Source organism: Rissa tridactyla, chromosome W, assembly GCF_028500815.1.
Source record: "Rissa tridactyla isolate bRisTri1 chromosome W, bRisTri1.patW.cur.20221130, whole genome shotgun sequence".
In the NCBI taxonomy this organism is placed as follows: Eukaryota; Metazoa; Chordata; class Aves; order Charadriiformes; family Laridae; genus Rissa; species Rissa tridactyla.
The window spans coordinates 30,871,613-30,887,222 of record NC_071496.1 but is presented as its reverse complement, the minus strand read 5'-3'; the positions used below and the strand labels follow the sequence as shown (position 1 = coordinate 30,887,222).

General features: G+C 37.9%; 1 protein-coding gene across 1 annotated transcript in view; it reads left to right on the top strand.

The window, feature by feature from the left end:
• LOC128902080 (ras GTPase-activating protein 1-like) overlaps positions 1–15,610 on the top strand; it is a 79,856-nt gene that overhangs the window by 22,575 nt on the left and 41,671 nt on the right. Inside the window, exons 5-9 of the mRNA XM_054184431.1 lie at positions 1,307–1,424; positions 2,466–2,497; positions 4,307–4,359; positions 5,092–5,242; positions 14,312–14,390. Of these exons, the coding sequence (XP_054040406.1) occupies positions 1,307–1,424; positions 2,466–2,497; positions 4,307–4,359; positions 5,092–5,242; positions 14,312–14,390 (433 nt within the window). The remainder of the gene's footprint in view (positions 1–1,306; positions 1,425–2,465; positions 2,498–4,306; positions 4,360–5,091; positions 5,243–14,311; positions 14,391–15,610) is intronic.

Sequence of the window (15,610 nt, the reverse complement as noted above, 5' to 3'; positions counted from 1 at the left end):
CTAAGCACCACATAGCTTGCTCACTCCACTCTGCTGGGATGGGATAAGAATTGGAAGGGTAAGATTGAGAAACACGTGGGTTGAGATAAAGACAGTTTAATAATTAGAAAATAAAAAAAAAGAATTGTAAGGGGAAAAAAAAACCCACTAACCAACAAAGAGAGAGGAAAATAAAGCCCAAGAAAGACAAGTGATGCAAATGAAAACAACTGCTCACCACCAACCAACCAATGCCCAGCCAGTCTCTGAGCAACATCCCCCCCCGCCAACCTCCACCTCCCTAATTTTATTGGTGAGCACAATGTCATATGGTATGGAATATCCCTTTGGTCAGTTGGGGTCAGCTGTCCCAACTGTGTCCCCTCCCAAGTTTTTGTGCACCCGCAACCTACTCACTGGCAGGGCAGCCTGAGGAGCAGAAAAGGCCTTGATGCATTGATCCCCCCTCAGCCGTCTTTTTTCCAGACTGAAGAGACCCAAGTCCCTCAGCCTTTCTTCATAAGAGAGGTGTTCCAGTCCCCTCATCATCTTGGTAGCTCTCTGCTGCACCCTCTCCAGCAACGCTGGAGAACAAATGGATAACTCCATTATCAACACTGTTTTCACCACAACTCCAAAACCTAGCCCCATACTAGCTACTATGAAGAAATTTAAGTCTATTCCAGCCAAAACCAGTACACCTGAGTTTGGGATTACACTTAAGGAATAATTTATACTAACCTTCCAGTAATGAAATTCCCTTGGACATTTTAATGCTTTGTATTTATGCTCTTATTGTAGCTAACTGCATGTCTTTTCGAGGAACTATTCTGTAATCTGTAATTCTGTAATACTATTCTGTATCTTCTTTTTAGCACTTATCTTCATATGCAAAGACCTAAATAGTAGATATTCCATAGGCTTTATTATACAAAATTAGGTTTTGTTAAAAGTATTATTTTCTTAGACTATTAAGGGAATCTTTGATTGTTTTTACTTCTGTTTAGTATTTGATCTCTCTTGATAAAAGAAGAATGTTACTATCTTTTAATGTTGTGGTGTTTTTTGTTTTACGCATCCTTAGCACACTTTAAAGTATCTATTAGATTCTAAATGTAAATCGAAGAAGGATAAATATTCATCTATCATAGCTACTTAAACTGTGTAAAAAATGCACATGGTGTGCTTGGGATACCAATAAATGTATCTTTCATGATCAGATTTCCTCAAATGTTTTGCTGAAACTGTGCTCAAGAATTCATTGTGTTCATTAAACTTTGTATTATGATTGTACTTCTAATGTAAATCTTACCGTAACTCTCTTCAGTTTCCTTAAAGGAGATATGTTTATTGTCCATAATGAATTGGAAGATGGCTGGATGTGGGTGACAAACCTACGGACAGACGAACAAGGTCTTATTGTAGAAGACCTGGTAGAAGAAGTGGTAAGTACTTTTATATTCAAATCTGTTGCAGAACTGAGATTTGATTTATTTTTTTTTTATTATATGTGTGTGTGTAAGTTAACATTGAAATAAGCCCAAACTAGTGGTGTTTAACTGCCTGACTTTATGTACTTTTCTAAACCTTCCTGCAGTAACTGAATCTGCCAGTTTTTAAATAGTGTAACAAACCTTTAAAGTCTAATTCAATATCCAAACAAAGTACTTATTCACATGTTATCCAAACAAGTTCATGTGCATGTGCAAATGAATGATACTGTGAACTTATTAAGTAGTTCCCTAAACTCACTAGTCCTGATAAAGAACTTGCTAGTCATTCAGTTGCATTCTTTTGTTTGTTTGCTATGAAACATTCATAAATGTATAGACTGAAATTTTGCACTGCAGTATGCCTTTTATTTAAGGGCCAAGTGTGGGTTAAAAAGTATATTGATGAGTTAATTGTACCTAGAAGGGCTTTTGCTAAGTCAGGAAGCTAACTGGGTGGCCTAAAGATAATTGAATTACTGCAGGAGAAGAGATGATTTAATGAACAAAAACACCCACTACACCCTCTGACATACTTTTTTTTAAAGTTGTTCACCATTGCTTTGGAGTCTTGATGATGTTTGCCTTGCAGCATATATATTTTGCTATTAGTAGAGTTTGCTTCTCCCGTTTCTCACATCTATATCAGGATGTGAATGGCTAAATTGAAATGGCAGTGTTAGAGTATCTAACTGTAGATTTCTACATTAGTGGTTGAAATTCAGGAAAGTTGAGATTTAAGTTACCACATGTAAAGAAGGACTTAAAGAGTGACAGAAGCAATCTTTTGAAATAGTGTGTTATGGCTGGATTTCCACTTAGCGAATGAAGTTGAAAACCTCTTTACATGAACTGTGCCATAAGCCATCTAGTTCAAAAATGTCTTGGACTTCTTAATGCTGTTTATTTCTACGGAAGGTCTTAACCTATGAAGTTTACTTTTCTAAACTCAAGCGTACTGTTGTCATGCACTTAATATGTTAATTCTCCTATTAGGGAAGAGAAGAAGATCCACATGAAGGCAAAATGTAAGGATTTTTGTTTTGTTATTAAAAGCAAATCATAAAATAACTGTTTGTAAACTTTAGCTATGAGATTGGGAAGGTGAACCAAATCTGTGTGTACTTGTTTTTTGATCTTAAGGCTTTTCTTCTATACTAGTTGTTGAAGATGCATAGGTAATTGACAGTTGAAGTCTTGTATTAGTTATGCATAATGTTAATGGGTTTTGCAGTGATAAAATCTTGGATGAGTCTCTGTGTGATCACTTTACCCAGAATATGTACAATGGAGGGTGTGGTGTTTTCTGATTTGTGGGGGTTTTTTATACACTTAGTTTGCCTTAGAGGTAACCTTTTTTCAGGTCTGCTCAACTCTGAATGCAGGAGAGGGAACAAAGTATCATTAGAGGAATGACAGTGTAATAGTAACAATTTATATTAGCCTCACGTGCTAACACTTAAATGGAAAACCAAGAGACTATAGAATAATCTGTTTGCAGTGAATTCCAACTTGTTAAATACTTGAAAAAAAAACAAAACCAAACCTAATACAATTTACAATGAACAATGAATTGATATTATGGGAAACTGTTGATGGTTATATTATTTTCAGTAGTAAAATTTCTAGTAGCTGGATAACTTCATCTGTCCTCCGTTTACTTGCTATAATTGCAGCTGCTGCTTCCTGTATTTATTGCCCAGTTTGCAGTCTCCAAAGGACTGATGATTGAAGAAGGCATTTATTGTGGCTTTTTTTTTTTTTAATAGGGGAAAGAAAATCATTGCTGTGTGGCTTCAGTTTACTGGTCTCCAATGTTCTGCTAGTCATTTTGGCATAGCAGCATAACAGAAGTGGAGATGCCTTCAAATACGGGAACTTTTTTTTTTTTAAACAAAGTAGTTTGTAGCAGATTCTTCGAGCTTTGACACTGTCAGTCCAGTTACTCATGCTGCTCGGAGGATTTCTGGGGAGACAGGGCTTTCTGCAAATATTCCAAAAGCCAGAGATTGTCCTGTAAAGGTAATATAGAAAGGAAGTTAGAACTAGAGCTCTTTTTTTATGGCATAAAAGAATCTTTCTTTTACACACTTAAACACACACGTGTGCATGTGCACACACGCACACTCTGCAATGAAAGGCCATATTTCTAGCTTTCCTTTAAAGGACAGGATGAGCTCTTAAGATGTAGCATGTGGTGTGCCACGTGTAAACTGAATAGCCATGCAATGTCAAGCTGTTTTGTATAAACGTAAGTATCAGGTTGAGACTGGACAGATATTGCTGTATTTTTTTAGGATGATGCTCTGACGCAGGACTATGTGGAAGATGCAAGGTGTGAGATTAAAGCAATTCATATTCAATAGTCTAACAAAGCTAGGTTTTATTTCCTCAGCTTCTAGCAAAATTCAATTTTAGTTATTCTGTACAGTATTTAACTTTCATTAATCTCTTTGGGCTTTGCATTTCACGCTTCAAATAAATTGCTATCTGAGACTGACTTCAGATATGCCTGTCAAATTATCTAGCATTTAAACAATGCCTTTTCATCTCTAAACATACTTGGATTTGAACATCTACTTCGTGTTGGACACTTGTATTGAAATGAGTTTATTTATATAGCTGTAGATATTTATTTTTCATTCTGTTAGTAGAAATACAGAATTGCTGAGTTACATAACGGTTGCTTATATAATCTATATGTACTAGATTTCTTTAAAATAAAGATTAATTCATAGGTGCCAGAGATTAATTCACAGGTGTTAGAGCCTCAGATGTCACAACAACTAAAAGAGAGCTGATAGTCTTGCTTTCTAATTTTTCTCTTCATCTTTAAGATGGTTCCATGGGAAGATCTCCAAACAAGAGGCTTACAATTTGCTGATGACAGGTACTTGTATTTCAGATGGAAATACAGTGGTAGTGGAACGACACAAAGTAATCCTGTTTATAACAGACTGCAGTAAAAATTGTTTTTTCAGTATAAACATATGAGCGTCAGACCTGTGGTTGCTACTACATTGCAAAAAAACCTCATGGCTGAGCACTGGGTATTTTTTTTTATATTCTCAAGTACAGTTAGTTTCATAATTCTGATATAAATAGTTAAATATTTTTTATTTTTGTAGTATATATATATAAAAAAATATCTTGGGCTTCATCAAAATGCTGAGGAGAAAATACTGTTATGTACTTATGGGAGAATGTATTATAAACTTTTTTTAGTCTCTCAGAGGAAATAATTTTTAAAATGAAAACATCAAGATTTCTGACTCATACTATCAAATAACATAACTTAAATAGGAGAACAAAAATCTTTAAGTTTTTTTTTTAAAACATTGTCAAACCTCCCACATGTACACCATATGCTCTTATAAAGAGGTGGCAAAAGTGGGGATAGGTTGTCAGCTACAGCTGAATGATTTTGCATTAACTTTGGCAGTTTAGAACTATTTCATCCTATTTGTGTGAAGAACAGGGATCGCTGTTGGAACTTACATCAGACTTTCTCCTTTAAGTGTGCAGTTCTTGCTAATTTGTACAGAAAGAGCTTTGATAAGAGGTCATAAATGACACTAAGATAAGTAACAGTGAATAACACTGTATTATGATATCTTTTCAGTTGGTCAGGTGTGCGGTTTTCTTGTGAGGCCTTCAGATAATACACCTGGTGATTATTCACTTTATTTTCGGACCAGTGAAAATATTCAACGTTTTAAAATATGTCCAACATCAAGCAATCAGTTTATGATGGGGGGCAGATATTATAATAGGTAAGTTTTAATATTTGTGTGTATTTTATACTTCTGTAAAGAATTTGTATAATGTATTGCTGATAACTTGCTGATGTGATCATAAAATTTCAGTATTTCTTAAGAACATACTAAGAGTTTTAACTAGCTTGCTTAGTAGTTAGTTGTAACTAAGCACATTCTAAAATCCTTCAAAAGCTTAAGTGTAACTTGTTTCTTTTAAAGTATTTTTCTCCTTCTGTAAATGATTTTCTTCACCCTATAAATTGGATTATGACATGTAATTAGGAGAGTGCTGTGTTGTCTTGGAAGCTACTATTTATAATAGGGAGTTTTGTGTATATGAAAGGGGAAAAATAAAATGTTAGTTTTATCGGAGACATTCAGTAGGGTTTTTAAAGTATAAATAATGGAAATGGGTACTGACAAGAAAGGGAAAAAATATCTTCATTGTTGAAAAAAGTCATTAAATTAATCACCTTAAAACATGTGAATGATACTTTGGTCAGAAGTACAGATCACTTCATTTAGAGTGATGAAACCTGGAATGGGTTTGTTTTGCCGTGGGTATAAAAATATGGTAATATCTACAAAAAGAAATGACAAGAGATAAGTTCCCCTTTCATGGGAGACACTATCAATACAGCTCCAACCTTGAATCTGTGAGAACCCTATGAATAAGATTATCGAGACTTCTCAGTACTCAAAACACACCTTTCTGTTTTAATTGAGGCCATTGCCTGTCAAATAATCAGAAATTTTCCAGACTTGTTCACCTAGAACCAGGGCATTCTTCATACCAATAGGTAATTTCTCTCGCTTCCAGCTTGGCTTCTGAGTGGGTAGAGATCCAGCAACTGGTGTGTTTGAGAAAATGTCAAGGTCTCCTAACAAAGAAGTTTGATGGACTTCTTGATATGATTTGAAATGGACGATGGTTTGAGATTAAGCAATTGGAACCTTATTAACCTATGTATATCCCACACACAGGCTGCTTGAGTACCTTCTACATTAATCAGTCTGGCCTCCAGACATCCTCATTGAAAATCAAGCTAGCTGCAGTGTCAGCCTTTGATGAAGGTAAATCCTCTTTTGCCCATTCTCTAGTTACATGGCTTATTAGGAGGATGATAGGCTAAAAGCCCACACCCTAGGTGATGTCAAACTAATTAGCAAATTAGTGGAAGTCTTATTAGTCTCAAATGGCTTTGCAACATGAAATAGATAGTATAGCTCCAGAAGCTTACTGCAATAAGTTATTCCTTTAGGAAATTAATTTCCCATTGCTGTATTCACTTGAAGCATATGTAATAAAATTTACCTAGAGAAGATTCTTTCCCTGACATTGGATGGAAAGAAGATTAAAAGATTAAGGATCACTAATTTATGATAATATGCTTTTTGAGGGTTTTTTGAATATTTTGGTACCTAGGTTGCAAAGATACTCCTCGGTGAAAGAGAACTGCTTGGCTTTGAAAGACTTCTAGTTTTAGTTGAGTGTTTTGGGGAATTACTAATATAGTCCTAGGCTCAAATTCCGTCCAAGTTAGTATTTACTGAAAGTTGATAAACTTCTTGGAAGTTCAAACAGTATGTAATACAAGGTAATGATGCAAAATGAAGGTGGTAACTGCCCCAAATTATTTACCATAAGATCTACTGCATAGGACAACAAATAAGAAGCAGGAAAAAAGGAATAACTTTCTGTAGGCTTTTTAATTCTTGTACTGGTTTATTTGTTATGGACACTGGAAGAAGGAAGTCTTTAAATATATGAAGACTAAGGTGAATTGTTGTATGGAACAATCAGAAGTGTCTGAAAAGCATCAAATGACATTGAATCCAAAACAGAAACATAGGAAGTATGAATTTATGCAAGATAATGAAATTATTTATGAGCATTTCTTGGGGTAGAGAGAACATCTGTTTTTCTTCTCTATAATTTATCTAAAAACATAGAGTTTGTCTTCAAGGTGAAAAACTAAAGTTTGAAGAAGTGCCGCTTGTTTAAATGCATCTGTTAAACAGTTTTCATTGATCTTTTTTATAATAAGCTATTTCTTTAAATGCTCTGAAGGTATCTGCTTTAAATATGAAACTAGTATTAGACTGGAACTTTAAAAAATCATCCTTGGTAGTAGTGTTGTGTCATGGCTTTGGCCAAATTGGCCAATGGCCAGCGACAGATGCTCTCCTCCAACCTCTTGTACACGGAGAGGAGGAGGAGAGATAAAGAGATTTACGAGTTTAGAAGAAACTAAACTCCTTTAATGAGATATTAATAATAAAATAAAAAGGAAAATAATGAAATAGATACAGTATATACAAAACCGTATTAAGCTCCCAGGATGATGTCACCGGCAGGCACTGGGGAAGTCCCAGGCTGGACTCAGCGATGGGTGGGAACTGGGTTCCACAGATGGAGTCAGGAACACACGGATTGGGATCAAAGGCAGATGAACAGACAAGGTCCTCCTCAGACATTGGCCGTTGAAGGAAGAGAGTTGACCCTTTGCTCCCTCAGCTTTTATACTGAACGTGGGTCAGATGGGATGGAATACCCCTGTTGGTCAGTTTTGGGTCACCTGTCCTGTCCACTCCTCCCTGCAGGTGGGACCCCTCTACGCTTTTCTGTTTCTGACCCTCCAACAGGGCAAATAATGAAATTAGCTGACCTGGGTTGTTATAGCAATAAGTCTAAGCAAGAGCCTCTGTGCGTACCATTCCTTGGCACAAACTGTCTTATCACTCTGAACGAACCAGTTTAGATGCAATATGCTGTTAATTTCAGAGAGTTAGAAGAGGCCTAGCTAAGAAGTAAAATTACTGAACAGAAAGTTGGTTCTGTTTTACCTCAAACCAGGACATGTTGTTTCTCTTAATATTCTTCTCTTGCTGTTTTAGCAATTGTAAGTGGGATTAAAAAATGGATAAAATAAAGCCAATCTGTTCTTTGTTTGCAGAGTATTAATCACAGTTATAGTCACATAAATTGCAGACCAAAGATTTTCCATACAAAAGTAAGAGCCTGAAGAATAGTAAGGAAACCAACTCAAAGGTTGGCTATTGTTTTATTTGCCGTGTAATTTGAATATCCAGACATGGTACTGAAATGTCCGCAACCTATATCAGCAATGCTATGTCTCTGCCTATATTCCAAAAGCAAGCCAAAATTATTCTGGGTGATCATGGGGAAAATTTTACTAACTGTGTATCATGAAATCTCAAACAGAAAATATATACTTACTAGCCTGTGGCAACACCATCCTCAACACACTCTCTCTCCTCTCATCTCAGAAGCTAAGCAGCATTGGGCCCAGTTAGTACTTGGATGGGAGACTGCTTGGGAATACTGAGACCAGGTGTTGTAGGCTTCTAGCAAAGGGCCATGAAGATGATGAAGGGATTAGAGTATCTGTCATATGAGGACAGGTGGAGAGAGCTGGGACTGTTCAGCTTTGAGAAGAGAGGGCTGGGGGGGAGAAATCTTATCACTGTGTATAAATACCTGATGTGAGGGAGTAGAGAGAGAGACAGACTCTTTATAGTGGTTGCCAGTGACAGAAAAAGAGGCAGTGGGCACAAATGGAAATACAGAAAATTCCATCAGAACACAAACCGCTTTTTTTTTTTTTTCTACTGTGAGAGTCATCAAACATTCGAAGAGGGTGCCCAAAGACATTGTGGAGTCTTCATCCGTAGAGATACTCAAAACATGACTGAACAAGGTCCTAAGCAATCTGTTCTTGTTAACCCTCCTTTGAGATGGGGACTTGAACTAGATCATCTTGGAGGTCCCTTCCAACCTCAACTATTCTGTGAATAACTTACATCATTTACAGGGGTTTTCTGTTCGATGTGGGGTTCTTTTGTTTGTTGTTTGGTCTTTGTTGTTGTTGTTGTTTAGAATAGTTCCAGTTGGAAGGAACCTACAGTGATCATATAGTCCCGGACTGACCAAAAGTTAAAGCATATTACTAAGGGCATTTTCAACCTCTCTAGGAAGCCTGTTCCAGTGTTTGACCACCCTCTTGGTAAAGAAACGCTTCCTAATGTCCAGTCTGATCCTCCCCTGACACAGGTTTGAGCCATTCCCCTGTGTCCTGTCCCTGGATCCCAGGGAGAAGAGCTCAGCACCTCCCTCTCCACGTCCCCTCCTCAGGAAGCTGTAGAGAGCAATGAGGTCGCCCCTCAGCCTCCTTCTCTCCAAACTAGACAAACCCAGAGTCCTCAGCCACTCCTCATAGGACATGCCTTCCAGTCCTCTCACCAGTTTTGTTGCCCTCCTCTGGATGCAATCTTACCTTCACATCCTACTTAAATTGTGGGGCCCAGAACTGCACACAGTACTCAAGGTGAGGCCGCACCAACGCTAAATACAGCAGGATCATCACCTCTCTTATCCGGCTGGTTATGCTGTGTTTGATGCACCCCAGGATGCGGTGTGCCCTCCTGGCTGCCAGGGCACACTGCTGACTCCTATTGAGCCTGCTGTCAACCAGCACCCCCAGATCCCTTTCTGTGGGGCTGCTCTCCAGCCGCTCCTCTCCCAGTTTATACTTGTGTCCAGTGTTACTCTGTCCCAGGTGCAGAATCTTGTCCCTCAAGAGAGTCAACAGCACCTCCCAGTTTAGTATCATCAGCAAACTTGCTAATGGTGCATTCAACTCCTGTGTCCAAATCACTGATAAAAATATTGAACAGAACTGACCCTAGAATTAAGGCCTGAGGAACACCACTGGTGACTGGTTGCCAGCCAGATGTAGCCCCATTCACTACAACCCTTTGAGCCTTACTGTTCAGCCAGCTCTTCACCCAGTGCACCGTGAACCTGCTCACAGTTGGACAACTTGTCCAGAAGGATGCTGTGAAGGACAGTACCAAAAGCCTTACTAAAATCCAGAAAAACTACATCTGCGCCTTCCCTTTATCCACTAGGCAGGTGACCTTATTGTAGAAGGTTATTAAATTAGTTAGACAGGACTTTCACTGTTGTGAAGCCACGTTGACTGTGCCTGATGATTGCATTGCTCTTTAAATGCCTTTCAATAGCATCCACTGTGAACTTCTCCATAATTTTTCCAGGTACTGAGATTAGACGAACAGGTCTGTAGTTCCTTGGGTCTTCCCTCATGGCCTTCTTGTAAACTGGAATAACGTTGGCTAGTTTCCAGTCAGCGGAGACCTCCCCAGACTCCCAAGACATTTGGCAGATGATTGAGAGGGGTCCTGCTGTAACATCCACTAGCTCCTTCAGTACTCTAGGATGAATCTCATGAGGCCCCATGGACTTGAGAACATTCAGCTGATACAACTGGCCCCTTACAATTTCAGTGTCCACAAATGGAAGGTCACTGTACTGCAGTCACGGTCATCTGACTAAGGGGACCGGGCACCCCAAGGTCTATCAGTATTATTGAATATTGAGGAAAGAAAAGCATTGATTGCCTCTGCTTTTTCTTCATCCTTATTTGTCAGGTGACCATCTTCAAGTATCAGTCCAGTGTTTTTCTTAAACCTTGTCTTGCTATAAACATACTTAAAAAATCCTTTCTTGATATCTGACACAACACTGGCCAGTTTCAACCCTAGTTGAGCTTTGGTCTTTCATGTCTCCTCCCTGCGTATCTGAACCATGGCTCTAATCTTCCTGTGAAGCCTGACCTCGCTTCCAGAGATCATACAATTTCTTTTTCCTCCTGAGAACCAAGAGGGGTTCCCTGTTCAGCCAAGCTGGTCTTCTACCCCACTTGCTTGGCTTAGGACACGATGGAATTGCCTGTTCTTGTGCTTTTAAAAGGTGGTTCTTAAAAACTGACCAGCACTCACAGACCCCTAAACCCTCAAAAGCAGATTCCCAGGGAACACTGCTAACTAACTCCCTGAGTAGCTTAAATTTGCTCTCTTGAAATCCAGGGTAGCAACTCTGCTGACCTTTTTTCTCGTTACACTGAAAATTTTAAACTCATCCATTTCGTGGTCACTGTGGCCAAGACAGCCACCTACCATCACATCTCCTATGAGTCCTTCTCTATTCACAAACAACAAGCCTAGGAGGGTACCTTTCCTAGGTGGCTCACTGAGTACTTGTGACAAGAAGTTATCTTCCACAAACTTCAAGAATTGCTTGTCACAGCAGTATGATATTCCCAGTTATGTCTGGGAAGTTGAAATCTGCCATAAGGACAAGGGTGACCGATCCAGAGATTTTTCCTAATTGCCTGTAGAATACCTCATCAGTGATAACATTCTGGCTGGGTGATCGATAGTAGACACCCACTATGACATCTGCTTTGTTTTCCATCCCCCTAATCCTCACCCAGAGGCTCTCAACTACATCATCCCTACCTGTAAGTGCTGTACAGTCACACCTCTCCCTTACATACGGTGCAACTCCTCCACCTCGCCTGTCCTGCTCCCTCCTGAACAGCCTGTAGCCCTCCATCCTAGCACTCCAGTTGTGGGATTCATTCCATCAAGTCTCCCTAATACCAGTGATATCATAGGTCTGGGAACTGACTAACTGACATGTCAGCAGTTGGAATAACTCTTAATTCACCCATTAAGGATTAAAGAAATTATACTGGTCATGATGATGAGATACTTTTAAAATTATCCTGGTAGCTAGGATCTGGGCAGCCTAATAAGCCCTATGCTAAACATTTTACAATTACTAAACTGTAATATAGTATTGAGATTCATTTTTATTTCTCTATATCAAACCAAGTTTAACCATTCAGGTTTTTAATTCATATTTATTTATACTTTCCTCGATGCACTTTGTGTAAGTAGGATTTTGTTGCTGTCAGATGCTGAAAAGAGTTATAAACCCTTTTTTCCTGTTCCTTAGATTCTTTTTGTGGTGAGTCTGATTTCATGCTTTACATTTTATATGTTAGATAACTTGGACCACTTGCAAATTCATTCTCAAGTGTATTTGAAGCTATGTGGTATCTTTCTGTTTGCAGTGTTTGGCTTGTTCAGTCATTTGGGCTGCTTTAGTGGTAAGATAATATACAATGACCATCTGAGTTGAGTTAATCACTCCATCAAGGCATAAAGTCCTAGTCTATATGGCACTCTAACTCCAAAATGAGTTTTCGAATACAGCTCAGTTTATTCTTCAGCTCATTTTACAACATTGGAAGAAATCAGGCAATTGCTTTTTATGTTGAGGGATGACTCCTGTTTTTATAACCAAGGAAGGAGAGGAGGTATTGACAGTCAAGGTATTCTCAATTTGATGAATGAGGAAAAAATTATATAAAGCTGTTTTATTATTGATTGCCCTCATAACAAGATGTTGGCAATAGCTCTTCAACATGCAAAATATGAGTGATTATTTTATGCAGTGTGGTAAAGTTTAAATCTTTATGGAGAAAATGGCATATGCATATTGCATATCAACAAAAATTGAAATTTTTAGTAATACTGAGAAATTCAAGTCACTTTACAAACCTGAAAAATAAAAGTGTTTGTGGGGCATTGACTTAACAAGCATACACTAGTTCATAGCTTTAGAAGAATGAGATAGAAAAAAAGCAAACAGAGATTTCTTTCTATTGTTTTATTTACATGTTTTTATGATCATTTTTATAGTATCCTATATCTTTCCTTTGTACAAAATTTTATTTAACTGTAGTAGGACAAAGATCTATCACACATGCCTTATTCTTTACATTTTCACACACAGCTAATGGTATATATGAAGTGAGAAAACACATAAAGTATATTTTTGTTCTCCGCTTAATTACTTAGTTCTTTATTTTCAGGTTGATATTTTGTATATGAATGATTTATCTGTATTGATGTTAACGTTACTTCTCTTTATTACAGTGAAACTTTCAATAACTGCAAAAATAAAAGCATCTCAAAGATACATTGAATTTTAGCTTGTGTCTGTCACTACTTCTCTCCTGATCCTTCAAAATACAATTTAAACCTGATTCTGGTAATTGGAATGCAAGCTTCCCTGTAGAGGAGTGTTGCTGACTGGGTAGTTAATTTAACATGATAGCTCATTGATTTTGAAGTATAATCTGCATAATCCATGTTACAAAACTTTTTATTTCTCACTCCTGACTTCCTAGAAAGAAATTGCTTTGCACTGTTTGAAGCATCTCCCATTCCCCTTCCCTAGTTACTCTAGGACTTTGAAAATAAAATAGCAATTTTCAGCCTGGTTTGAGAGCTGGGAAATGCACGTGTGTTACTTGAATGTGGAAAAGGTAGTGTACTCATTTGGCATTGTGGTGGGTTGACCTTGGCTGGACACCAGGTGCCCACCAAGACCCTCTCTCACTCCCCCTCCTCAGTGGAGCAGGAGGAGAAAATAAGATGAAAAACTCGTGGGTTGAGATAAAGGCAGTTTAATAAAGAAAAGCAAAGGCTGCATGCAGAAGCAAAGGAAAACAAAAAGATTTATGCTCTATTTCCCATCAGCAAGCGATGTCCAGCCACTTCCTGGGAAGTAGGGCCTCAATATGTGTAGCGGCTGCTTTGGAAGACAAACGCCTTAATAACGAATGCTCCCCCTCCTCCTCCTTTCTCTCAGCTTTTATTGCTGAGCACAATGTCATATGGTATGGAATATTGCTTTGGTCAGTTTGGGTCAGCTGTCCTGGCTATGTCCCCTCCCAACCTCTTGCCCACCCCAGCCTGCTGGCCTTTGGGGATGAGGAGTTTGGGAGACAGCCTTGAGATGCCGTGTGAGCACTGCTCAGCAGTAGCCAAAACTAGTTTATCACATTCTAGCTACAAATACAGAGTACAGCACTATGAGGGCTGCTATGGGGAAAGTTAACTCCATCCCAGCCAGACCCAGTACAAGCATTTTTAACAACTAATTGAAAATTTTCCGTGGAGTTTTCTAAACTCATAATACATTATGAGTACAGTTCTGTGAATTTTCTTGACTTCAATGTATTAGTAAATTTTCATTGCTGCAAATGAGATTATGATGTTTAACACTTGATTTTTATTATAAATTTGTGAGGAAACGTAGTGTGATTACATGGAAAAGCAAATTCTCATACAGAGGAAAAACTAACTGGTTTAACATCTTAAATCTTATTTCTCTTATTTGAACAGTATTGCTGAGATCATTGAACATTATAGAAAAGAACAGATTGTTGAAGGATATTACCTTAAAGATCCTGTTCCAGTGCAGGTAAAACTTCATCTCTGAGCACTTGTTATTGAAGATATTGACATAATCCTCAAATATTTATAATATAGGAACTGAATTACAGTAGAGGTATCTGTGATAGTTAAGCAGCATCATCCCCTCCTGATTTTTTGTTTTGAGCTTGTGTGTTTCTTTCATTTTATCCTCATATGCATTCACTTATCTAAAGTTGGCTTCTATTAAACAGAAGATATGGTAAGCTTTGTCTGTGCTCTGGGGTGTAAATGCTCCATCTTGTGTCCCCAGCTCTCATTTCTGATTGAACCAATGCTGTGCCTTAATACCATGTTGGGTTGAGGGGGGGAACTAGGCTGCCTTTCATTCTTCTGTGTCTGGTGTCTTTCTTCCCCCAGAGAAAAACCTATATGCACAGAAAAGCTTCAGAGATGATCAGGGGGCTGGGATTACAGGGCATGTTCTGGAACATTGTTGCCCTGTAGCATAAATTCATCCTAAGAGACCACCAATAATAAACAAACCACATCATCTAGTTTTTCATAAAGTTATAGCTAGTTCTAAAGTATATTTGTATACTTTGTTCCCTATCTATTCTCAAACTTTCCTGTTTTGATGGTTAGAAATTTAGTTTTAATTTCCAACCTAAATAGTTACCCCTTTGTTAGATCTATTTTATTAATACATGAACATTTCTTGTATTCTCCATTAGTCAACTCACTAAGCTGAGCATACCAAACCTGTTTTTTGTCTCTTCATAACATTCTTGTAGTTGCCCTACTATCACCGATTCCAGTGTGAATTTGTGTTTCTTCAATGTAATGGACCAGAACAGCTCAGAATACCATGTCATTAGTAATTCCTTTTTTCTGTGAGAGTACTTACCAGATATTAGAATACTAGATACTAGAATACTATCTGTGTCGTTATCGTAGCCACATTATATTATATTGTTTTCTATTGGTAAGTATCAACAAGTGCAAATTTTACATTGTATTACTAGACTTATGCTTTATTATTCTGATCATTCCTTTATTGTTGATTGGCTTGTCATCAATGCTTCCCAGTTGTCTGCTACTATTAACTCACGCTCTGTAATGTGATTGAGACAAATGTGAGGAAATTTGAATTCTGAGACTGATCCTTGAAAAGCTTCACCTAGTGACTTTCCTTGTTCTATGTAATTCTTTTTGGATCATGGCAATCATCTTCACTTTGGCAATTTGTATATCCACTTATGGTTCCTG